This window comes from Somniosus microcephalus, chromosome 8, assembly GCF_052327205.1.
Source record: "Somniosus microcephalus isolate GS21.2 chromosome 8, FLI_Smic_1.0, whole genome shotgun sequence".
Lineage (NCBI taxonomy): Eukaryota > Metazoa > Chordata > Chondrichthyes > Squaliformes > Somniosidae > Somniosus > Somniosus microcephalus.
The window spans coordinates 257,648,433-257,674,524 of record NC_140994.1 but is presented as its reverse complement, the minus strand read 5'-3'; the positions used below and the strand labels follow the sequence as shown (position 1 = coordinate 257,674,524).

Genomic DNA, 26,092 nt, shown 5'->3' with positions numbered 1-26,092 from the left:
CTCGGGCCAGCTCTGCCATTCAATAGGATCATGGCGGATCTGAATCTAGACTCACGTCCACTTCCCTGCCCTCTCCCCGTAACCCCTAATTCCCTTATCTGCTAGGAAAATGTCTATCTCCATTTTAAATTTATTTAATGTTGCAGCTTCCACAGCTCTCTGGGGTAGCAAATTCCATAGATTTACTACCCTGAGTGAAGAAGTTTCTCCTCATCTCAGTTTTGAAAGGGCAGCCCCTTATTCTAAGATTATGCCCCCTAGTTCTAGTCTCACCCATCAGTGGAAACATCCTCACCACATCCACCCAATCAAGCCCCCTCACAATCTTATATGTTTCGATAAGATCACCTCTCATTCTTCTGAACTCCAATGAGTCCCAACCTACTCAACCTTTCCTCATAAGTCAACCCCCTCATCTCTGAAATCAACCGAGTGAACCTTCTCTGAAACGCCTCGAGAGCAAGTATATCTTTTCTCAAATATGGAAACCAAAACTGCACGCAGTATTCCAAGTGTGGCCTCACCAATACCCTGTATAACTGCAGCAAGACTTCCCTGTTTTTATACTTCATTCCCCCTTGCAATAAAAGCCAAGATTCCATTGGCCATCCTGATGACTGCTGCACACCTGCATACTAACTTTTTGTGTTTCATGCACCAGGACCCCCAGATCCCTTTGTACTATAGCACTTTGCAGTTTCTCTCCATTTAGATAATAACTTGCTCTTTGATTTTTTCTGCCAAAGTGCATAACCTCACACTTTCCAACATTATATTGCATCTGCCAAATCTCTGCCCACTCAGAACCAACCAGAGATCAGGCCATCTTAGACTGGGTATTATGTAACGAGAAAGGATTAATTAGCCTTGGTGAGACCACATCTTGAGTATTGTGTGCAGTTTTGGTCGCCTTATCTGAGGAAGGATGTTCTTGCCATGGAAGGAGTTCAGCGAAGATTCATCTGGGATGGCAGGAATGACGTATGAGGAGAGATTGGGTCAATTGGACTTGTACTCGCTGGAGTTTAGAAGAATGAGAGGGGATCTCATTGAAACTTATAAAATTCTGACAGGACTAGACAGACTAGATGCAGGAAGGATGTTCCCGATGGTCGGGGAGTCCAGAACCAGGGGTCACAGTCTGAGGATAAAGGGTAGGCCATTTAGGACAGAAATGAGGAGGAATTTCTTCAGAGAGTGGTGAACCTGTGGAACTCTCTACCACAGAAGGCGGTGGAGGCCAGTTCATTAAATATATTCAAGAAGGAGTTAGATATATCTCTTAAGGCTAAAGGGATCAAGGGGTATGGGGAGAATTTGGATGATCAGCCATGATCGCATTGAATGGCGGAGCAGGCTCGAGGGGCCGAATGGTCTACTCCTGCTCCTATCTTCTATGTTTCTACTGAATGAATGGCGAGACTACAAAAGACACAATACTTAGCCTAGATTTTCTGATTAATTCCAGCGCCAGCCCATAAATCTGTAATATGTTAATGTTGCCGTTAAAACAATGCCACTGGATAATCTAAACAAGCATGCCCAGTTGGGCAATCAGTAAAGCTAACAGAATGCTGAACTGTACAGCCAATCAGTAAAACACCAGACTGTGACCCTCCTGCTGAAACCATGCAGTGCTTTGGTCAAGCCACACCTTGATTAACTGCGTTCAATTGTGGTCGCCAAGACACACAGGAAACTTTCAAGCCCTTAAATCAGGGAAGAGTCTCAATGCTAAGACATAAGAACATAAGAAATAGGAGCAGGAGCAGGCCATTTGGCCCTTCGAGCCTGCTCCGCCATTCAATAAGATCATGGCTGATCTTCTACCTCATCTCCACTTTCCTGCACTATCCCATATCCCTTGATTCCCATAATATTCAAAAATCTTTCGATCTCTGTCTTAAATATACTCAACGACTGAGCCTCCACAGCCCTCTGGGGTAGAGAATTCCAAAGATTCACCACCCTCTGAGTGAAGAAATTTCTCCTCATCTCAGTCCTAAGTGGCCAACCCCTTATTCTGAGACTGTGACCCCTGGTTCTTGACTCCCAGCCAGGGGAAACATCCTTCCTGCATCTACCCTGTCAAGCCCTGTAAGAATTTTGTATGTTTCAATGAGATCACCTCTCATTCTTCTAAACTCTAGAGAATATAGGCCTAGTCTACTCAATCTCTCCTCATAGGACAATCCCCCCATCCCAGGAACCAGTCTGGTGAACCTTTGTTGCACTCCCTCTATGGCAAGTATATCCTTCCTTAGGTAAGGAGACCAAAACTGTGCACAATACTCCAGGTGTGGTCTCACCAGGGCCCTATATAATTGCAGGAAGACGTCTTTACACTTATTATCAAATCCTCTTGTAATAAAGGCCAACATACCATATGCTTTCGTAATTGCTTGCTGTACCTGCATTTCAGTGATTCGTGTACAAGGACACCCAGGTCCCTTTGAAAACCAACATTTCCCAATCTCTCCCCATTTAAAAAATACTCTGCTTTTCTATTTTTCCTACCAAAGTGGATAACTTCACATTTCTCCACATTAGATTCCATTTGCCATGTTCTTGCCCACTCACTTAGCCTGTCTATATCTCTTTGAAGCCTCCTTGCATCCTCCTCACAACTTACATTCCTACCCAGCTTTGTATCATCAGCAAACTTGGATATATTACATACTTAGTGCCAGAGCACAGAGTTATGAAGATAGGCAACTAAGTCTGTGAATAAGAAGGGATCCTACAAGATCGTAAGGCAGTCAGTGGAATAGAAATGAAATAAATTCGAAGCACTATTTTAAACCTCAGCTCAAGAAAGCAAGTGACAGAGGTTTGCAAACAAACTATTACTCTAGGGAAGCCAGTGCCCAATGCGACCAGAACATTAATAAATATTGACGCGTCGGAGGTTTGGGTGGGGAGACAGAGGGAAGTGAAAGATTAAAACAATGCAACAAGCATCCTGGTTTATTTGGCAATCTACAAAGACTGTATTCAAATCAATAGGGCTGGCAATTTGCATATATGAATTAAGAGACGAGAAAGTAATATCTCTTTGAAGAATTCCCTTCTCTCCTCCGACCATGACTTCATGCAACCCCCCCCCCCCCCCACCTGCAACCAAGAAAAACTGAAGAACTTATTTAGGGAGAACAAAACATTTGCAATTTAAAGAAAGGCTTGCATTTCTATAGCGCCTTTCATGACCTCAGGATATGCCAATGTGTTTTACAGCCAATGAAGTACTATTGCAGTGTAGTTACTGGTGTAATGTAGGAAATGCGGCAGCCCATTTGCGCACAGCAAGGTCCCACAAACAGCAATGTGATAATGACCAGATAATCTGTTTCTCTTATGTTGAGGGATAAATATTGACCAGGACACCGGGGATAACTCCTCTGCTCTTCTTTGAAATAATGCCATGGGATCTTTTACGTCCACCTGAGAGAGTAGACGGGGCCTGGGTTTAACGTCTCATCTGAAAGACGGCACCTCCAAAAGGTGCAGCGCTCCCTCAGCACTGCACTGGAGTGTCAGCCTAGATTTTTGTGCTCAAGTCTCTGGAGTGGGACTTGAACCCACAACCTTCTGACTCAGAGGCGAGCGTGCTACCAACTGCGCCACGGCTAACATTTAGGGTACATTTAGATCATACAATTATGGCAAAATACAGGCAAATGCTCAAGCCAAACAAGACGATGACTATCTGCAGAACAGCTGCTAATGGAACCCAGCTGCAGATGTTCCTTATTCATCCTATGTATCTGTACGTAAGCTTGAAATACCAGTCGCAACATCTGAACAATTGCGTATGGCGTGTATTGCAGTGCTTTGTCCGCTCGGGAAGTGGGATTCTCTGCCTCCACCCTCTTTATATTGGAATGCTTCATCCCAAGCCACCGCTGTAACTGTAAATATGCCATTAGTGGTTAAACACTGGACTGACTCCCAACCATTGTCCAAGTTTCAAATCACAGTCCTAACAATATTCAAATTGGTGTTCCTGTAACGAGCAAGGCACCATTTGTTTAGCCTGACCGGTAGATGATCAGTATATAGATGCTCAGAAGGTAGAAATACTATCAGGACCAAACCCTACAGAGATGCCAAATACATGACAGCCAATTGCCAAGTGGCTATGAGCATTCCTCTATCCTGACATCTGGCAATGATGGGAAATGGTTCCTTTACGAAACAATAGCCAAATGATTGGGTGGGGGGCGGATTACAAACATGCCATCTTTGAAAAACATAGCTGAAAAAAAAACAACTATGTGCCGATTAACTATTCGTGACTCAGAATGGCCATTCACGGCTGTTTCAAGGCCAAGGAGCAGTTCACAAAAGGAAAAGCGGCCCCACCATGGTTAACAAAAGAAATTAAGGATAGTATTAGATCCAAAGAGAAGTCATATAAAGTTGCTAGAAAAAGTAGCAAGCCTGAGGATTGGGGGCAGTTTAGAGTTAAGGAAAAAAGGACCAAGAGATTGATTAAGTGGGGAAAAATAGAGTACGAGAGTAAACTTGCAAGGAACATAAAAGCGGATTGTAAAAGCTTCTACAAGTATGTAAAAAGACAAAGATTAGTGAAGACAAATGTAGGTCCCCTACAGTCAGAAACGGGAGAATTTATAATGGGGAACAAGGAAATGGCGGGGCAATTAAACAAATACTTCGGTTCTGTCTTCACACAAATAACTTCCCAGAAATGCTAGGGAACCAAGGGTCTAGTGAGGAGGAGGAATTAAAGGAAATCAGTATTAGTAAAAAATAGTGCTGGAGAAATTAATGGGACTGAAAGCTGATAAAGCCCCACGGCCTGATAATCTGCATCCCAGAGTACTAAAAAAGAGGTAGCCATGGAAATAGTGGGGTTGTCATCTTCCAAATTTCTATAGATTATGGGACAGTTCCTGCAGATTGGAGGGTAGCAAATATAACCCCACTATTTAAAAAAGGGAGAGAGAAAACAGGGAACTACAGACCGGTTAGCCTAACATCAGTAGTAGGGAAAATGATAGAGTCTGTTAAAAAGGATGTGATAACAGGACATTTAGAAAATAACGGGATTAGACAAAGTCAACATGGATCTATGAAAGGGAAATCATGTTTGACAAACCTACTGGAGTTTTTTGAGGATGTAACTGGTAGAATAGATAAGGGAGAACCAGTGGATGTGGTGTATTTGGATTTTCAGAAGGCCTTTGATAAAGTCCCACATAAGAGGTTAGTGTGCAAAATTAAAGCACATGGGATTCGGAGTAATATATTAACATGGATTGAAAATTGGTTAACAGACAGGAAACAGAGAGTAGGAATAAATGGGTCTTTTTTGGGGTGGCAGGCGGTGACTAGTGGGGTACTGCAGGGATCAGTGCTTGGGCCCCAGCTATTCACAATATATATCAATGATTTGGATGAGGGAGCCAAATGTAATATTTCCAAGTTTGCTGACGACACGAAACTGGGTGGGGTTGTGAGGAAGATGCAAAGATGCTTCAAGGCGATTTAGACAAGTTGAGTGAGTGGGCAAATACATGGCAGATGCAGTATAACGTGGATAAATGTGAAGTTATCCACTTCGGTAGGAAAAACAGAAAGGTAGAGTATTATTTAAATGGTGATAGACTGGGAAATGTTGATGTACAAAGGGACCTGGGTGTCCTTGTACACCAGTCACTGAAAGCAAACATGCAGGTGCAGCAAGCAGTTAGGAAGGCAAATGGTATGTTGGCCTTCATTGCAAGAGGATTTGAGTACAGGAGCAAGAATGTCTTACTACAGTTGTACATGGCCTTGGTAAGACCACACCTGGAGTACTGTGTGCAGTTTTGGTCTCCTTACCTAAGAAAGGATATACTTGCCATAGAGGGAGTGCAGCGAAGGTTCACCAGACTGATTCCTGGGATGGCAGGACTGTCGTATGAGGAGAGATTGGGTCGACTAGGCCTGTATTCACTAAAGTTTAGAAGAATGAGAGGGGATCTCATTGAAACGTATAAAATTCTGACAGGGCTAGACAGACTGGATGCAGGGAGGATGTTTCCCCTGGCTGGGGGGTCTAGAACGAGGGGTCACAGTCTCAGGATACGGGGTAGGACATTTAAGACTGAGATGAGGAGAAATTTCTTCACTCAGAGGGTGGTGAACCTGTGGAATTCTCTACCACAGAAGGTTGTGGAGGCCAAGTCAATGAACATATTTAAGGAGATAGATAGATTTCTAGACTCAAAAGTCATCAAGGAGTATGGGGAGAGAGCGGGAATACGGTATTGAGACAGAGGATCAGCCATGATCATATTGAATGGCGGAGCAGGCTCGAAGGGTCGAATGGCCTAATCCTGCTCCTATTTTTCTATGTTTCTACCTTAGCCCAATTCAGCCTACTTGGATATTCTTTTTGCCTTGTGTGCTCTTACCAATCTTGCTCAATTTAGAATAACTTTGCATCTTATTAAATTTCTTTCCATGCTGGTATTGCCAATTCTGGATGTTCTGGGGTCACCGCTATTGTCACCATTTGGCAGTGTTGATATAATAGCAGAACAATTGCTCTGGTCACTACATGCATTGTACATAGTGGCATTGCAAATTCATTCAGCTTGTTACACAAAGTGACCGGAACAGTTCTTCCCCATATCTCTACCCACCCTCACAAACCCCTTCTTGTTTACACTGTCTAAAAACTAATTGCACAAATATGAAATTAAGTTTTTGACAAACCATGATTTTTAAATCCTGCACAGTTGTGGAGTAGTATTCATCGTACACTGCGCTTTAAACATGAAAGCCACAATATTATGGAGGGATTAAAACCATCCGTGATATTTAGATTGAAAGACATCAACTAAAACAAGGGTACTTTCCATGATCCAGGAAGGATCATAACCAAAAAAAGACAACTTTATTAACTAAATGCAAAAAACAGAAGCTAAGTAATAGGATAATATGGTCATCTATAGCACGACCCATTTATGGGATAGGGATCTAGTCACAAATTCCACATAATCCTTGGTTTATCATCCTTTTACAAGAATAAACAGATCAGTAAGCATCGACATGAAATCCTTCAACCAATTCCTTTTCATTTTTCATCCGCAGTATTTCCACCGTTTTTTCCCACACCAAGGGGTACAGTAGCACAGTGGTTATGTTACTGGACTAGTAATCCAGAGACCTGGACTAATTATCCAGGGACAGGAGTTTAAATCCCACCACGGCCGGCAGGTGGGGAATTTAAATGCAGTTAATTAAATAAATCTGGGGGGGGAAAAAGCTAGTTTCAGTAATACCGGATTGTCGTAAAGACCCATCTGGTTCGCTAATGTCCTTTAGGGAAGGAAATCTGCCGTCCTTACCTGGTCTGTGACTCCAGACCCACAGCAATACCTTCTCAAGGGTAATTAGAGATGGGAATAAATGCCAGCCTTGCCCATATCCGATGAACCAAAAAACAACTCCGTTCTAGCCAGCTAAAATTTTTCATTTTCTTCCTAATGCAGTTCTTAGAGGAAGTCGACCACAATTACAGGTGGACAAGTAGATCCCAGCCAAGAACCATATATTTCAAAGAGGCTCGTAATTAATCAACTAAACCGACACCAGTATAAGTAGGCCAAACACAACAGCCATGAGCCCTTCTAGATAGTGATTTATCAAGTGAATTGCTGAGCCGTGTAACAACAACAACTTGTATTTACCTGCAACGTAGTGAAACATCCCAAGGCGCTTCACAGGAACAACAACTACATTTGGCACCGAGCCACAACAGGAGATATTAGGACAGAGGGCCAAAAGCTTGGTTTTAAGGAACATCTTAAAAGGAGGAGAGAGAGGCGGAGAGGCATCGGAAGTGAACGTCAGAGCCTAGGGCCTAGGCAACTGAAGGCACGGCTGCCAATGGTGGAGAGATTAAAATCGGGACACGCAAGAGGGTTGTGGGGCTGGAGGAGGTTACAGAGATCGGGAGGGGGGGGTGAGGCCACGGAGGGGTTTGAAAACAAGGAGGAGAATTTTTAAATTGTGGGCGTTGCTGGACAGGGAGCCAATGTAGGTCAGCGCGTGACCAGGAAAGCTCATTCCCTGTAGGTGCTGAATTTGTAGTAGTGGAGGTGTTCCAAACAACCGTGGGTTAGGAGAAGTAAACTGGCCAGGGTTCCAGCTCATGAACACAACCTCTGCTAGAAGCACAAATATGGGCGCCAGATAATGGTAGTAGGGGTCAGCTGCAATGCCCCTTGGCCAGGTCAATTAGTCAACCTGTATCCATTGTTGCGGCTCACACATGAATGGTCATTAGGGCGAGTTACCGGAGGGCAGCCGTCAACCATGGAACAATAGCTCACAGCAAGGAGTTACTGCCTACAGGAGGGATGGTAAGAAAAAAAATATACAGAAATGGCAAGTGTCTGATGGCCCAGTAAACATATACCAATGCCAACCCATCTTTCTTGTAGACACTTTATAATCCACAGCAAGCCTAGTTCATGTCATAGCAACATACCAGTTTTGTCTTTAAAAAAAAGTCATAGAGCAGCAACGCTTGTCAGTTACTGCCCCTGGTCACTCGTGGTTCTATACCCTGAATCTCAAGACCACTTTATGTTTATAATAATCTCGGTATTTTAACGAGGAATCAGAAACCCTGCACAAATTGAGTTATATGTTGCAGAAATTGATTTCAGAATACTTCACGTACTTTGCGGTTTGTTAACCCAGTTTAAGAATGATCCTCCCACAATAGTTGCATTTCATCTAGCCGATCTCCCGAGTTATTGCTCACAGGTACCATGGTGTAGAATGGTGATGCTTTGCTGATAATACTGGAGCTACATTTAGCCTGGCCTGTCTTGTTCAGTTATTGCCACTGCCCGAGTACACGCTGCAAGGAATTAATCTGCGATGGGCAAATCCAATTGCCTACAAAACAGGACATGTGCTTAAGCTTGGAAGAAGGGCCTCTAGTTCCCCCATAACAGGTCTATTCCCCAGAACAGCTGTGTCCCTCGGGTTCTACGAGGGAGCCAGGTTATCTGACTGGGATATGAGATTACCAAGGAGGGTTGACTTGATTCTGAACTCCCATTGCCAGGTTCGACCTCAAAAAGACTCAGCTTATCTCGTCTTCCTCCTCCAAAAGGAGGGCAGTTACTGGCTGGTTTCTACACAGCTGACAAATGTGGGCATAAACCTTGCCGGCATGACAAGCAGCAGGACTCACTATAAGATGTGATAGCAAAATACTGCAGATGTTGGAAATCCGAAATAACAACAGAAAATGCTGGAAAAACTCAGCAGGTCAGGCAACATCCGTGGAGAGAAATTTGAGTTGACGTTTCGGGTCGAACCCTTCTTCAAAACTGGAAAGAAAAGAAACTGGATCGGAGGCAGGGCTGCGATCGGACAAAAGAATAAAAGAAACAAAAGAAGTAAAAGAGATTAGAAGCTAGACGAGATGGTAATAGGCTGGGATTAGGTGTAAAGTGTACTGGCAGGGCAAGAGATAGCTGCCAGGTGTGAGAGAGAAACAAAAGGAAAGGGGGGGGGGGGGGAAAAGGAGTGGAAAAATTACAAGACACGAGAAGGAAACTGGTGGCATAGTGGTTAGCACTGTTGCCTCACAGCGCCAGGGACCCGGGTTCGAATCCGGCCTCGGGTGACTGTCTGTGTGGAGTTTGCACATTCTCCCCGTGTTTGCGTGGGTTTTCTCCGGGTGCTCCGGTTTCCTCCCACAGTCCAAAGATGTGCGGGTTAGGTTGATTGGCTATGATAAATTGACCCTTAGTGTTAGGGGGATTAAATACGTGGGGTTACGGGGATCGGGTGGGATATGTGTCGGTGCAGGCTCGATGGGCCGAAATGGCCTCTATCTGCACTGTGGGGTTTCTGTGTGAAAGTAATGAAGATGAACAAGGTTGAAGAGCCAAACGGAGATCCCGTCGAAGAGAAGAACTTCTTCAAGGTTCTAGTTTCTTTTCTTTCCAGTTTTGAAGAAGGGTTGAAGAAGGGTTCGACCCGAAACGTCAACTCAAATTTCTCTCCACGGATGTTGCCTGACCTGCTGAGTTTTTCCAGCATTTTCTGTTGTTATTTCACTATAAGATGTGATCAGTACAAATCACCTGCTCAGAAAATCAGCAGCAGGACCAGGTCGAGGAATGAGATCAAGGATGCTCATATACCCCATTTCCATTGCACAACCACTTTGCAAATGGTTTATCGAACTTGAGCAGTTTTAATGCAAGAGACTTTTGGCCTTGTGAATATGGCATGTTAAAACAACGGTGCAAAATGAGTGAATCTTTACTTTAGTCAGCCGTGGCTCAGTGGGTAGCACTCTTGCCTCTGAGTCAGAAGGTTGTGGGTTCAAGTCCCACTCCATGGACTTGAGCACAAAACTCTAGACTGACAGTGCAGTACCGAGGGAGCGCTGCACTGTCGGAGGTGCCGTCTTTTGGATGAGACGTCAGAGAAGCCGGGGCCTCAGTTTCTCAGGTGGACGTAAAAGATTCCATGGCACCATTTCGAAGAAAAGCAGGGGAGTTGTACCGGTGTCCTGGCCAATATTTATCTTTCAATCAACACCACTAAAACAGATTGTCTAGTCATTATCACACTGCCATTTGTGGGAGCTTGCTGGGCAGAAACTGGCTGCCGTATTTCCTACATTACAGCAGTGACTACACTTCAAAAGTACTGCACTGGCTGTAAAGCGGTCTGGGACGTCCGGTGGTCAGGAAAGGCGCTATATAAATGCAAGTCTTTCTTTCAATTCATTATAACCTGGTTTGCAGTGTGTCTAATTCACTCTGTTTATGCTTGGGCCTAAATTTAGTCACGCCCAATCTTTTGAGCATCAATCAAATCAAAATCAAATCAACTTTTATTGTCATTGTTAGTGCACAAGTGCAGTACAACGAAATGTAGGCTTGCGGCTCCCGAGAGTGTACATTTAGATTAAGACATTTAAACATTCAACATACATTTGGCTTGTAATACATTAACATAAACATAACCATAATAAAGTGCATTGGCAGATGTGCAGGCTTTAGAGTTTATTTGTGGAGTTCAGTAGGATGACAGCCCTGGGAAAGAAGCTGTTCCTAAATCTGGTCGTACGGGTGCGAATGCATCTGTAGCGTCTCCCAGATGGCAGGAGGGCGAACAGACTGTGGCTGGGGTGGGTAGGGTCTTTGATGATGGACCGTGACCTCCGTAAACAGCGTTTCTGGTATATGTGCTCTATGGTCGGTAGCCGGTAATGCGTTGGGCAGTTTTGACTACCCGCTGCAGGGCTTTCCGGTCATAGTAGCTACAGCTGCCATACCATACTGTGATACAGTTCGTCAGGATGCTCTCTATTGTGCAGCGGTAAAAGTTAGAGAGGATCAGCGGTGACAGGTTACATCCCTTCAGCCTCCTTAGGAAATATAGGCGCTGCTGGGCCTTCTTCACCAGAGAGGAGGTATTGAGGGACCAGGAGAGGTCTTCCGTGATGTGGACTCCGAGGAACTTAAAGCTGTCCACCCTTTCCACCACAGCCCCATTGATGTGGTGTGGTGAACAGCCACTGAACGGTTACTGAACAGCCTCATTCACTGAAGCAAAAGCAAAATACTACAGCTGCTGGAAATCTGAAATAAAAGGGTCCCGATAAAAGATTATCGACCTGAAACGTTAACTCTGATTCTCTCTCCACAGATGCTGCCTGACCTGCCAAGTGTTTCCAGCATTTTCTGTTTTTATTTTAGTTTAATGCACTATTTTTCCTATCCTGGCTTTGGATCGTACCCAATGTTTGGGGATGGGTGGGGTGTAGGAACCAGTCTTCCACTACAGGCCAGCAATGCTGACTTAGGAAGACTAACAAGCTCTTGAACTTGAAATAAACTTGATGGCAGTAATTTGAAAAGGGACCTTGCTAAAAAAAAACCCTGCTCCCGACAGAAATACAGCAAAAGTGCAATGCTTAAAACAACATAACTCTGAGAATTCATAGAATCATACAGTACAGAAGGAGGCCATTCGGCCCATCATGTGTTTGAAAGAACTATCCAATTATTCCCACTCCCCCTCCTGCTCTTTGCCCGTAGCCCTGCAAATTTCTCTTTTTCTGTATATATCCTTTCGAAAGTTACTATTGAATCTGCTTCCACCACCTTTTCAGGTAGTGCACTCCAGATTATAACTTGCTGTGTGAAAAACATTTCCAGGGCAGCACTAGTCTCAAAACTTTATAACAGTTGAAATATGGTAAACGCTGCCGGTATTTTCTCTCATTTTGCACATTACTACCACTTGAAAATGCACAGCAATCCATGCTGCAACGGCCTCTCTGTACAGAAATCACAGTCAGTGCTTTTAAATCAAATCCAACTACCACTTATTTGAAGCAAAATAAAAAGATATGTCTTAACAGTTCAATTTTTTTAAACTACCTATACATGTTTCCATCTGAACTCTTGCAAATGAATTCTGTCATTGCCAAAGAAATTCAGATAATTAGAGATATATTGGATACAGAGAATACAAAATAAATCCAATAATCAAACACTTAGCACTGCCAGGGACAGATTTTCTTTTGAACTCAATAAAGCATTCAAAATATAAACCGAGTGGAAGAACATTTTTCAGTATCAAATACTGTTGCTGTATAAGGCATCGGATGCACCTCATCTGCATGCATCTTGCCAACACTCACGATTCTGTTAACAATTCACTAATGTTTTAACGTGCCACATTCACAAGGACATTCGCCAAGAATCTCACACGTTAAAGCTCTTAACAGTCCCTCGGAAACGAGGATGACTTGCTTCCACACTAAAAATGAGCTCTCAGGTGACCGAGTCCGATGCGGGACCTACAGTCTCAATGTAGGACCTACAAGTCCATTGGCAGGATAGGCGCACCAACGTCAGTGTTCTTGCTCAGGCCAACATCCCCAGCATCGAAGCTTTGACCACGCTCAATCAGCTCCGATGGACGGGTCACATTGTCCGCATGCCCGATACGAGACTCCCAAAACAAGCGCTCTACTCGGAGCTCCGGCACAGCAAGAGAGCCCCAGGTGGGCAGAGGAAACGCTTCAAGGACACACTCAAAGCCTCCTTGAAAAAGTGTAACATCCCCACCGACACCTAGGAATCCTTGGCCCAAGATTGCACAAAGTGGAGGAGAAGCATCTGGGAAAGCACCGAACACCTTGAGTCTCTTCGCCGGGAGCAAGCGGAAGCCAAGCGCAGGCAGCGCAAGGAGCGCACGTCAACCCCAGGCAGCGCAAGGAGCGCACGTCAAACCAAGCACCCCACCCACCCGCCCCTTCAACCACCGTCTGCCCCACCTGTGACAGAGACTGTAGGTCCCGCATTGGACTCATCAGTCACCTGAGAACTCATTTTTAATGTGGAAGCAAGTCATCCTCGGTTCCGAGGGACTGCCTAAGAAGAAGGATTGAGTCCAATGCGGGACCTACAGTCTCTGACACAGGTGGGGCAGACGGTGATTGAAGGGTGGGGTGCTTGGGTTGATGTGCGCTCCTCCTGCTGTTTGCGTTTGGCTTCCACTTGCTCCCGGCGAAGAGACTCGAGGTGCACAAGATCAATAAACCATTTGCAAAATTAAGTGTTGTCAATGTAGCACACACTGCACTTATACAGCCTCTTTCGGGACATCCCAAAGTGCTTTACAGCCAAGAAAGTACTCTTGAAGTGTAGTCACTGTTATAATGTAGGAAACGCGACTGCCAATTTGCGCACAGCAAGGACCCACAATCAGCAATGTGGTACTAACCAGAAAATCTGTTTTTAATTGAACAACGTTTCCTTTGACACGACTCACTTCCTCCAAATTAAAAGGTATTGCTATGGGAAACCATAAGAACATAAGAAATAGGAGCAGGAGTCGGCCATTTGGCCCGTCGAGCCTGCTCCACCATTCAATAAGATCATGGCTGATCTTCTACCTCATCGCCACTTTCCTGCACTATCTCCATATCCCTTGATTCCCTTAATATTCAAAAATCTATCGCTCTCTGTCTTGAACATACTCAACGACTGAGCCTCCACAGCCCTCTGGGGTAAAGAATTCCAAAGATTCACCACCCTCAGTGAAGAAATTTCTCATCTCAGTCCAAAATAGCCGACCCCTTATTCTGAGACTGTGCCCCCTGGTTCTAGATTCCCCAGCCAGGGGAAACATCCTCCCTGCATCTACCCTGTCAAGTCCTGTAAGAATTTTGTATGTTTCAATGAGATCACCTCTCATTCTTCCAAACTCTGGAGAATATAGGCCTAGTCTACTCAATCTCTCCTCATAGGACAATCCCCCCATCCCAGGACTCAGTCTGGTGAACCTTCGTTGCACTCCCTCCATGGCAAGTATATCCTTCCTTAGGTAAGGAGACCAAAACTGTACACAATACTCCAGGTGTGGTCTCACCAGGGCCCTATATAATTGCAGCAAGACGTCTTTACTCATACAGAAATCCTCTTGTAATAAAGGCCAACATACCATTAGCTTTCCTAATTACTTGCTGTACCTGCATGTTAACTTTCAGTGATTCGTGTACAAGGACACCCAGGTCCCTCTGAACACCAACATTTCCCAATCTCTCCCCATTTAAAAATACTCTGCTTTTCTATTTTTCCTACCAAAGTGGATAACTTCACATTTCTCCACATTATATTCCATTTGCCACGTTCTTGCCCACTCACTTAGCCTGTCTATATCCCCTTGAAGCCTCCTTGTATCCTCCTCACAACTTACAATCCCACCCAGCTTTGTATTATCAGCAAACTTGGATATATTACATTAGGTCCCTTCATTCAAATCATTGCTGTAGATTGTGAATAGCTGAGGCCCAAGCACTGATCCTTGCGGTACCCACTCGTTACAGCCTGCCAACTTGAAAATGACCAGTTTATTCCTACTCTCTGTTTTCTGTCCGTTAACCAATCCTCAATCCATGCTAGTATATTACCCCCAATCCCATGAGCCCTCATTTTGTTTAATAACCTCTTGTGTGACACCTTATCGAATGCCTTCTGAAAATCCAAATACACCACATTCACTGGTTCCCCCTTATCTATTCTGCTAGTTACAACCTCAAAAAATTCAAACAGATTTGTCAAACACGATTTCCCTTTCATAAATCCGTATTGAACCCGCATGGGTCCCAGCTATGCCTGCCTTTTCGTGGAATAGTGGAACATTTTTTTGTTCCAGTCCTACTCGGGTCCCCTTCATCACCTCTTTGTCCGGTACATTGAAGACTAATGGTGCCGTTTCCTGCTCTTGCCCTGAACTAGAAAATTTCATTCACTTTGCTTCCAATTTCCATCCTTCCCTCACATGTTCCATCTCCGACTCTTCCCTTCCTCGTCTTCTCTGCAATCGACAAACATCCACTATAAGCTCACTAACTCCCACAGCTACCTAGGCTACACTTCCTCCCACCCCGCTTCCTGCAAGGACTCTATTCCATTCTCCTAGTTTCTCCATCTCCCGTTGCATCTGCTCCGATGATGCCACCTTCCATACTTGTGCTTCCGATATGTCCTTTTTCCTCAACCGAGGATTCCCCTCCAACGTGGTTGACAGGCCCTCAACCGTGTCCGTCTATTTCCCGCACTTCTGCTCTCACCCTTTCCCGTCCCTCCCAGAACCACAGCAGGGTTCCCCTTTTCCTCACCTTTCACCCCACCAGCCTCCACATTCAACATACCATCCTCTGCCATTTCCACCACCTCCATTGTGATCCCACCACCAAACACACCTTCCCCTCCCTTTTCCTTTCAGCATTCTGAAGGGACCGCTCCTGGTCCACTCCTCAATCATCCCCAACAGCCCCTCCCCTCACCACAGGACCTTCCCGTGTAAGTGCAGGAGATGCAACACCTGCCCTTTTACCTCCTCCCTTCCCACTCTCCAGGGCCCCAAACACTCCTTCCAGGTGAAACAGCGATTTACTTATACTTCCTGCAATCTAGTATACTGTATTCGCTGCTCACGATGCAGTCTCCTCTACATTGGAGAGGCTAAACGCAGACTGGGTGACCGCTGTGCCAAACACCGCCGATCAGTCCATAAGCGTGGCCCCGAGCTTTTGGTCGCCTGTCACTTTATTTCTCCGCTCCACTCCCACTCTGACCTCTCTGTCCTCGGCCTCTTACACTGTTCCAATGAAGCTCAACGTAAGCTCGAGGAACAGCACCTCATCTTTCGATTAGGCACTTTACAGCCTTCCGGATTCAATATCGAGTGCAACAATCTCAGACCATAACCTCTGGCCCTATTTTTTCACGTGGCAACTGTTGTGAATCTGCCATTCCTATTAACACCTCATCTAGACTCATCTTTTGTTTCTTAACTCGTCCCATTACCATGCCCTTTTGCCTTGCACCATCATCCCTTTTGTCTCTTAATCTCTCCTATCTCATCCCTTTTGTCCTTTCCTCCCCTCTCCCCCCACCCTTCCCTGCACTTGCTTAAAATCTGTTACATCTCTAACTTTTTCCAGTTCTGACATCACAGTATCACAGAAACCCCACAGTGCAGATAGAGGCCATTTCGGCCCATCGAGCCTGCACTGACACATATCCCACCCGATCCCCGTAACCCCTACACCAACACATATCCCACCCTATCCCCGTAACCCCACGTATTTAATCCCCCTAACACTAAGGGTCAATTTATCATAGCCAATCAACCTAACCCGCACATCTTTGGACCGCATGCACTGCGCATGTGCGGGAAACCGGCACTTCCGTTCCTCTGAACAAAGGGGTTCAGAGGTCAAACGCGTGCGCAGGAGGGGCTGCGCGTGCGCATCGAACTTTGGTCTTTTTTACAGGTTTTCCCGGGAACGTAAGCCTGCAGAATTTAGAAATGTAAAAAGCAGGCATAAGGCCTGCTTTTTACAAGGTACGTGGTGAATTAATTAAAATTAAAACAATTTTTCCACAGGTTTATTATTTTTAAATACTTTAAAGCAAGGCAAGTTTATTTTTAGCCCCGTTAGAAGATAAAATTATTTTTTCAAAAATTTAAATTATTGTTTAAAATAGTTATTTCATGTAATTTATAGTTTATTTAAAAAATAAATGTATTTGAAGATTTAGTGCTATTTTGGGGCCGTAGCATTTATAAGTCTTGACAGCACTTCCTGTCAGACTTATGAATGGGCATTTCCCTGCTCCGATTGGCTCCCCATGATCCCAGGGGACGCATCGAACTAACTGCGCCCCTGGGATACGCAAGCACTGCGCGCCGGCAGCTGGACCAGGCCCCGGATCGGAATTCCACGGGGCCCCACAGCTCAACAGCCGGCGCGCAAGGTAAGTGCAGGTCGGGGGCTTGCACCAGCGGGAAGCCCCCGACCCGAATTTCTGGGCCAATTTGGACACCAGGGAGAACTCCCCTGCCCTTCTTCGAAATAGTGGCCAAAGGGATCTTTTACATCCACTCAAGAGGGCAGACAGGGCCTCGGTTTAACGTCTCATCTGAAAGACAGCACCTTCAACAGTACAGCACACTCCCTGTACTGCACTGAAGTGTCAGCCTAGTTTATATGCTCAAGACTCTGGAGTGGGACTTGAACCCATCTTACCCAGAGATGGGAGCGCTGCCATGGAGCCACTGCTGGCACCTATAAAGGAAGAGATTGTCAAAGTTCCGTGTAGTACAACAAAGATTATACTAGGTCATAGGAATCTGAAATATGAAGAAATGTGATGAAATATGAGATAACTCTCATTGGAAAAGACAAGACTTCCAGGTGACTCAACAAAGTTTAAAGTTATGAAGACTTGCATTTATATGGTGCCTTTTATATCCTCGGTCCTAAAGTGCTTCACAGCCAATTTATTCCAGAACACAGTCACCGAAGTTTTGTAAGAAAATCTATACACAGCAAGGTCCCACAAATAGCAAGTAGACGAATGACCGGTCACATATAGACCATATATGGAATAATTACCATGGAAGATCATTAAAACAACAGAACGAATGATAACTGGATGCAGCTGGAGAAAGGAGACTGGGGGATGTGGTGTGAAGGTAAACTGAAATCTACCAAAAGCAGCAGGCGCATGGAGGTAAATAACATTTTGTTCCTAAAATTTCTATATATACACACACACAAGATAGATACAAGCATAACACAACATTTGCAAAATTATGTTTTGTTAATTAGACAAAGTACGAGTGAAGACATCTATAGTAACAAACATTAACTTGTAGTGTTTGCCTCTGTTTGCTCAATAAAATGGTCTAAACAACGACAGTGGAACAAACAGCTGGCAATACAACTGGCCACACAACACCTTCACTACACCTCACTGCTGCACCTGTCTCACTACAAGACAGCGGTCAAACATGCAAAAGTAATCAAAACACCCATAACCTTTCTATCAGTTAGTGCTGCGGAACAGTGAATAACTACATAGTAGCACCAATTCTAATCATTTTGAAGGAGCTTGAGACTCGAGAACCAAAATGTTCAAATTAGCACATAAAATGCCCGAAAAATAATTTTTTCTTGCTAATTCAAATTTAACGCAGTGATCTGATGCTGCAGAAATCTATAAAAGTACTGAACAAAATTTACAATATTTGCACAAGTTTTTTTAAACTTCTGCATTGAACGAGAGTTCTTGAGCAATTACACGTACGGCACAAAATACATAGCAGAAGTGTGTCGACAGTAAAAACAAACCAGCATTTCTTCTACAAGAAATAGGAAGTACAGTACAGCACGACCAGACACCATCTCAACTACACTTTGCTGCCAATAAATAACCTTCCCCTCATTGAAATCTAGGGCAGCAAGATTGCCATCAAAACACAACAGTGGCCCCAACCACCTACATTTCCTTGACTTTGGTATGTGTGTGCGTAAATGACTGGGGAGAAAATGTCTTGTAACAGCACCAGCTTTAGCTCATGGATTCTTCTCAAGACACCTGGAGGCTCTTTAGGCGAAGCGAGGGCCTGGACTACCTGCACAGACAGGTAAGCGAGATGCTTCAGCAAGTGGTAGTGGTGGTGGTTGGGGGGTGACCTGCTAGATTTTTTTCTCCAAGTCAGTCAATTAACAAAAACAAATTCGAAAAAGATTAAAGACTCACAAATTTGGTTCTCTTTTCTCCTTCCTCCAGGTTCTTCTTCACCTTACTGGACTTCTCCTTGCCCCTGGAAGGAGCTGAAGCCTCACTCCTCTGATGTCCCTCCATGGTTTTCTTTTTCAAATTAAACTTTCTCTTTAAAAAAAAGGTTGGGGTTGGGGGGGTGGCGGTAGAATTGAATTTTTGTTGTTGTTGAATAAATTTATATTTATTTTAAAAAAGGTTTTTTTTTTGTGTGACCTTTTTTTGGGGGGAGGGGAATTTGTTCCTTTCCCTTTTTAAAACTCAACCCCCTCAATCGTCGAGGGCGATGGGGTTGGCCTCCGCAAGCCCGGGGCCTAGGCGCAGGCTGCCGGCTGGAATCCCCACGCGAGCCCGCTGTCGCAAGACGGCGGCTTCTCTTCTTCAAAATAAGAACATCCCGCCGCCTTCCCGAGGAAGAACAAAAAAAAAAGTGGGAGGGGAGGGAAGGGAAGCAAGGATGGAGGAGAGCGACGAAGGAAACAAATAATAATAATAATGATTATTATTATATATTCTAATATAAGGTCCCGCCGACGACAGCCGATCCCTGACGCCCTCTGCCCGCTCACTGACTGACTCACAACTCCAGCCCGCCTCAGCAACAAGTGGCTCAGAGCAGAGAGGTGGAGACAGCCTACACTGACAAGCAGAGTGTGACGGGCACAGGCTCTGGCAAAAAAACACACTCAACCACAGCTCAGCTCACAACACCAGGTTATAGTCCAACAGCTTTATTTGAAATCGCAAGCTTTCGGAGTGCTGCTCCTTCAGAGCAGACTTCACCTGACGAAGGAAATCTTGTGATTTTCAAATAAAGCTGTTGGACTGTAACCTGGTGTTGTGTGACTTCTCACAATTGTCCACCCTAGTCCAACCGGTACCGGCATCTCCACATCATAGCTACTTGACAAACTTTGTTTTTCTTTTTTTTTTGTTTTAATTATTATTACTTTTTTTAAAAATCCCATCTAGTTGACGGCACAAGGACTAAGGGGGACGCCGATTTAAGATTTTGAAAGAAAGACTTGCATTTATAGAAACATAGAAGATAGGAGCAGGAGGAGTAGGCCATTCGGCCCCTCAAGCCTGCTCCGCCATTCAATGAGATCATAGAATCATAGAATGGTTACAGCATGGAAGAAGGCCATTTGGCCCATCGAGCCCATGCCGGCTCTCTGCAAAAGCACTTCAGCTAGTCCCACTCATTCGCCCTTTCCCCGTAGCCCTGCAAATTTCTTTCCTTCAGATACTTATCCAACTCCCTTTTGAAAGCCGTTTCAGGCAGTGCATTCCAGATCTTAACCACTGCCTGTGTAATGAAGTTTTTTTTTAACGTCACCTTTGGTTCTTTTGCCAATCACCTTAAATCTGTGTCCTCTGGTTCTTGACCCTTCTGCCAATGGGAACAGGTTCCCTCTATCTACTCTGTCCAGACCCCTCATCATTTTGAACACCTCTATCAAATCTCCTCTCAATCTTCTCTGCTCCAAGGAGAACAACCGCGGCTGATCATCCAAATTCAGTATGATGTATTTTGTCTCCACTAGTCCTATCACCATCTCGTCTCGTTTTGAATACCTCTTAATGTCTCTTCTCTTTTGTTCTCTCCCAGCCCAGCCTCTTAATCTATTTCATTCCCTGTGCCTCTTTAGTCTTGATAAACGGTTTTAACCCGAAACGTTGACTTTAATTTCTCTCCACAGATGTGGCCTGGCCTGCTGAGTTTTTCCAGCATTTTCTGTTGTTAATCCAAACTCAGTACCCTGTCCCCTGCCTTCTCCCCATATCCCGTGATCCCTTTAGCCTTAAGAAATATATCTAACTCCTTCTTGAATATATTTAATGAATTGGCCTCAACTGCCTTCTGTGGTAGAGAATTCCACAGGTTCACCACTCTCTGGGTGAAGAAATTCCTCCTCATCCCTGTCCTAAATGGCTTACCCCTTATCATTAGACTGTGACCCCTGGTTCTGGACTCCCCGACCATCGGGAACATCCTTCCAGCATCTAGATCTAGTCTGTCTAGTCCTGTTAGAATTTTATAAGTTTCAATGAGATCCCCTCTCATTCTTCTAAACTCCAACGAGTATAAGCCCAATCGACCCAATCTCTCCTTATACGTCATTCCTGCCATCCCAGGTATCAGTCAGTTATCTAGTTGACGGTACAAGGACTAGGGGGACGCAGATTTAAGGTTTTGAAAGAAAGACTTGCATTTATATCACGCCTTTCATGACCACCGGATGTCTCAAAGCGCTTTACAGCCAATGAAGTACTTTTTTGAAGTGGAGTCACTCTTGTAATGTGGGAAACGCGGCAGCCAATTTGCGTACAAACAAGGTCCCACAAACAGCAATGACATAATGGCCAGATAATCTGTTTTTGTTATGTTGGGTTGAGGGATAAATATTGGCCAGGACACCGGGGATAACTCCCCTGCTCTTCTTCGAAATAGTGCCGTGGGATCTTTTATGTCCACCTGAGAGAGCAGATGGGGCCTTGGTTTAACGTCTCATCCGAAAGACGGCACCTCCGACAGTGCAGCACTTCCTCAGCACTGCACTGGAGTGTCAGCCTAGCTTTATGTGCTCAAGTCCCTGGAGTGGGACTTGAACCACACAACCTTCTGACAACCATTATATTGGGGCAAGAGATGCAGAGGGGGGATGTGAGGAAAAACTTTCTTTACGCAGCGAGTGGCGAGGACCTGGAACACGCTGCCGACGGGAGTGGTGGAAGCGGAGACACTCAGTGTTTTCAAGGGGAGACTGGTTGGGCGCTCAAGGGAAATAAACTTGCAGGGCTGCGGGGATAGAGCGGGGGGCGGGGGGCGGTGGGGAGGAATGGGACTGACTGGATTGCTCTGCTTGGATATGCACTTGAAGTGCTGTAACCTGCAAGACTACAGACCAAGAGCTGGGAAGTGGGATTAGGCCGGATAGCTCTTCTTCGGCCAGCACAGACACGATGGGCCAAATGGCCTCCTTCAGTGACGTATATTTCTATGGTTCTGACTCACTTTCCAAACTTGCAAGAAAGTTTGCAATGTAGTTTGAAAATACAGACACTGCACCCACTCACAGCACAGATATCAGCTGCAATATTGTTCATTTTTTTCTGTGTTTTTTTAATAACTCTCTAAACTTGTGAAAAATTTGCAATACAGTGTGAAGGACAGGCACTGCACCCACTCACAGCACAGTTATCAGCTGCGTATATTTTTCCTTTATTTTTTTAAATAATCCCCTTCTTTAATTTATAAAAAGAAACAATCTCTTTTTTTTAATAACTCTCTCTCCAAACTTGCAAAAAAGTTTGCAATACCTTTTGAAAGTATAGGCACTGCACCCACTCACAGCAGTTGTCAGCTGGTAACATTTTTCCTTTTTTCTTAAATAAAAATCCTTTTTAATTAAAAAAAAAAATCCCCTTTTTTGCTGTGTTTTTTTTTTTAACTCTCTCTCCAAACTTGCAAAAAGTTTACCAATGCAATGTGAAAGTACAGGCACAGCAATTACACCGTTAATAACATGGCTGTTAGGTTCTCACATTATCCGTATTGCAAAACCCGATGCAGTGTGGTGTGAAGCTCAGTCATATGTATCGTTTTTAAAATATGTAAATGTATTTATTAATAATTACTTTTTTCAACTAACTCCATGTTCCCAGGAGGCTTGCAGCGCAGTGGGAGTACAGGGACAGTAATTACACCACTAATAACATGGCAGCTGCAAATGTTTAAATATATGGTTTCAATATCTGTCTCTATCTCTCAAATACATTTAAAAATGTATTTATTTTGTGTTTCTTCTGTCTGGTATATATCCTTTACTAACTCTCCCCCTGCTGGCTGGAGTGGCTTTCCAATGTAATGTAAAAGATAGAAAGACTTGTATTTCTACAGCGCCTTTCCCAACCTCAGGACATCTGAAACCGCTTTACAGCCAATTAAGTTCTTTTGAAGTGTAGTCGCTGTTGTAATGGACCGACAGCTAAATTAATAACACCGTTAATAACATGCCAATTAGTTGCAAATGCTTTTACAACTGGTTTAAAAAGTGAATCAATCAATTGATTTATTTACTTTTGCAATATTTTCAGTCTGTTTCTTTTGTTTTTAGACTCACTCTCTGTGTTGCGGAAGGAGGCTAGCAATGTAGCTCGAAGCACAGTCATAGCAACTATACCATTAATAATACGGCAATTAGTTGTAAATTTATTTTTGGAACTTTATTTTGGTAGTGTTATGCCTGATGCTCTTGTTTTCACTAACACCACCCCCCCCCCGCAAGAATGATAAGCAGAAGCTACAAAAACAGTGAGAGAGATGAACAGACCTCCATCTTTGATCATAAGATGGCAATGTTCAGTTTTTTTAATAAGTTTTTAATGTATGTTTAGCAGTATTTTTTCTCTCTCTTTATTTTTCTCGTCTCTCTTCCTATTCACCGGAGAAGGCACTGAGATGCCACTATTGAGCAGAACATTTAAGTAGGTTTCTTTCCTCATTATTTTTCTCTCTCTTATTTTTATTAATCGCGTTTTTGTTAGAACAATGTAGATGACGGGGTGATATAGGGGTGTTTAAAATTATGAAAGGATGGGACAGAACAGACTGTTTCTGACAGTTAAGGGGTCAAGAACGAGGGATCGTAGATATAAGATTAAGTGTAAGATATTTAGAAAAGAGTGCAGGAGAAACTGGTTTGCACAACGAGTTGTGAATCTGTGGAAATAACAACAGAAAACGCTGGAAAAACTCAGCAGGCCAGGCAACATCCGTGGAGAGAGAAACAGAGTTAACATTTCAGGTCGAAACCCTTCGTCAGAACTGAGAAAAAAGCAGGAAATGAAACAGATTAAAAGGCCAGTTTGGGGGTTGGGAAATGGGGGAGGGGATGAAAGAACAAAAGGGAAGGTCTGAGAGGTGAAGAGACATTTGTAGGAATGTGGGTCCCTAACTAAAAGACTGAGTTCTACTCAGGCGATCAAACAAAATGAACTTTAATGAAACAAACAGGTTTTAACAAGAAACTGCAGGATAACATCGAATGTAGGTCTGCTCTCTTTGGAGGCTCCACGAGGACTGCCCCTGCAGTCCCGTGGCTGACGTCATCACGTCATCACGTTTTCCCGCCAGTGGGGAGTCACGTGATGAACGGCGTGACGTCGTCACGTTTTAGCCGCACTGTTAAAGTAACCACGCTCTGTACAGTTAAACAGCATAAATAAAGATACAGACTCAGGCTGTAGCTAACATGTTGTTAAAGGAATTATATACAAACGATCTGAGTCCTTTGGTGGCTCCACCATATGCGCCCCCCCAGAATTGTCTTTAACAGCAAAAGTGAGGCGTCGAGGAGGCCTGACAAGCCTGTCCGAGCGACTTCGGTAACCCTGCAGAGGAAGCTGATGGACGGTGGTCGAGCTGGCGGGCAGTTGTGGTTGAGCTGGCACGGCGAGTGTGGTCGAGCTGGCGGGCGGCTGCGGTTGATCTGGTACGGCGGCTGCGGGCGGTCGGCCACGTTTCGGCGGTTGAGCGATGACGACTGGGCGGTCCAGGTCCAAGTGAGCCGGCTTCAACCGGTCCACCGAAATGTGATCCGGCTTTCCTCCGATGTCGACCGAAAAGGATTTGTCTCCTGATTCGATGATGCGGAAAGGACCAGTGTAAAGGGCCTTGAGCGGATCCCGGTGAGCGTCGTGGCGGATAAATACGTACTCGCCGTTCTTCAGCTCCGCTGGCACGTGGGAGCCCTGTAGGCCGTGATTTGATGTCGGCACCGGAGCGAAGCATCTGGCCGCTTCCTGGTGGCTGACGAGTTGCTGGGAGGCGGACCATGGCTCTGTGGGAGAAGGGAGGAAATCCCCTGGTACTCGGAGCGGCTGGCCATAAACGGGTTCTGCCGAGGACGACTGCAGGTCTTCTTTGGGCTCCGTACGAAGACCCAAAAGGACCCATGGGAGTCTGTCCACCCATCCCGCACCTTGAAGACTGGCCCGTAGGGCGGCTTTAAGCGACCTGTGGAATCGCTCGCACAGGCCGTTCGCCTGTGGATGATAGGCGGTGGTGCGATGAAGTTTGGTGCCGAGCCCCTGAGCTACAGCGTTCCAGCGCTCCGAGGAAAATTGTGGCCCACGATCGGAGGAGATGTCCGCCGGTACCCCGAAACGGGCAACCCAACAAGAGATGAAAGCTCTAGCGACGTCTGCCGAAGTGGTGGAAACCAAAGGAATTGCCTCTGACCATCTAGTGGTGCGGTCCACCATGGTGAGGAGATGCGTATAGCCATGGGAAGGCAGAAGTGGCCCCACAAGGTCACATGCACGTGGTCAAAACGATGCTCCGGAACAGCGAACGTAGCCACTGGAGCTTTTACATGACACTGGACCTTGGCCTTCTGGCAGACCACGCAGGTGTTGGCCCAGTCACGGACATCGAGGTGCATACCCTTCCAGACGAACTTCGCCGACATTAGCCGTTGTGAAGCCTTCATACCAGGGTGCAACAACCCGTGCATGGCGTCAAACACACCTTCTGGCGCCATGCGACTGGCACGATAGGTCGGGGAACGCCCATGGAGACGTCACAAAGGAGCGTGCTGCCTGCGGCCTGGAAACTGACGTCGGTCGCTTGGAAACTAGAGGGGACGGTTCTGTATGATTGGACCCCTGGGTCCGAGGCCTGATCCGCAGCCATGAGGGCGTAGTCAATCCCAAGGTGAACCGCATGGACCGTCGCGCGGGAGAGGCAATCCGCTACCAGGTTGTCCTTACCAGACAAATGTTGAATGTCCGTGGTAAATTCAGAAATAAACGTCAGGTGACGTTGTTGACGAGCTGACCACGGTTCGGTGGTCTTGGCCATGGCGAACGTTAGAGGCTTGTGGTCGACAAAAGCCGTGAAGGGACGTCCTTCTAATAAGAACCGGAAATGGCGAATGGCT

The 26,092-nt window shown here is 45.1% G+C and overlaps 1 protein-coding gene and 1 long non-coding RNA gene across 2 annotated transcripts in view; one reads left to right on the top strand and one right to left on the bottom strand.

Annotated features, from left to right (window-relative positions):
- The window catches only part of diaph1 (diaphanous related formin 1), a 432,569-nt gene extending 413,340 nt beyond the window's left edge, over positions 1 to 19,229 (bottom strand). The window contains exon 1 of the mRNA XM_085995955.1: positions 19,125 to 19,229. Within this exon, the coding sequence (XP_085852081.1) occupies positions 19,125 to 19,229 (105 nt within the window). The remainder of the gene's footprint in view (positions 1 to 19,124) is intronic.
- On the top strand, positions 17,800 to 19,249 carry LOC147114270 (uncharacterized). Its single transcript, XR_015079396.1, has 3 exons — positions 17,800 to 18,092; positions 18,818 to 19,008; positions 19,155 to 19,249. It is a non-coding gene; the product is annotated as an uncharacterized LOC147114270 (long non-coding RNA).
- Positions 19,250 to 26,092: the final 6,843 nt, after the last annotated feature.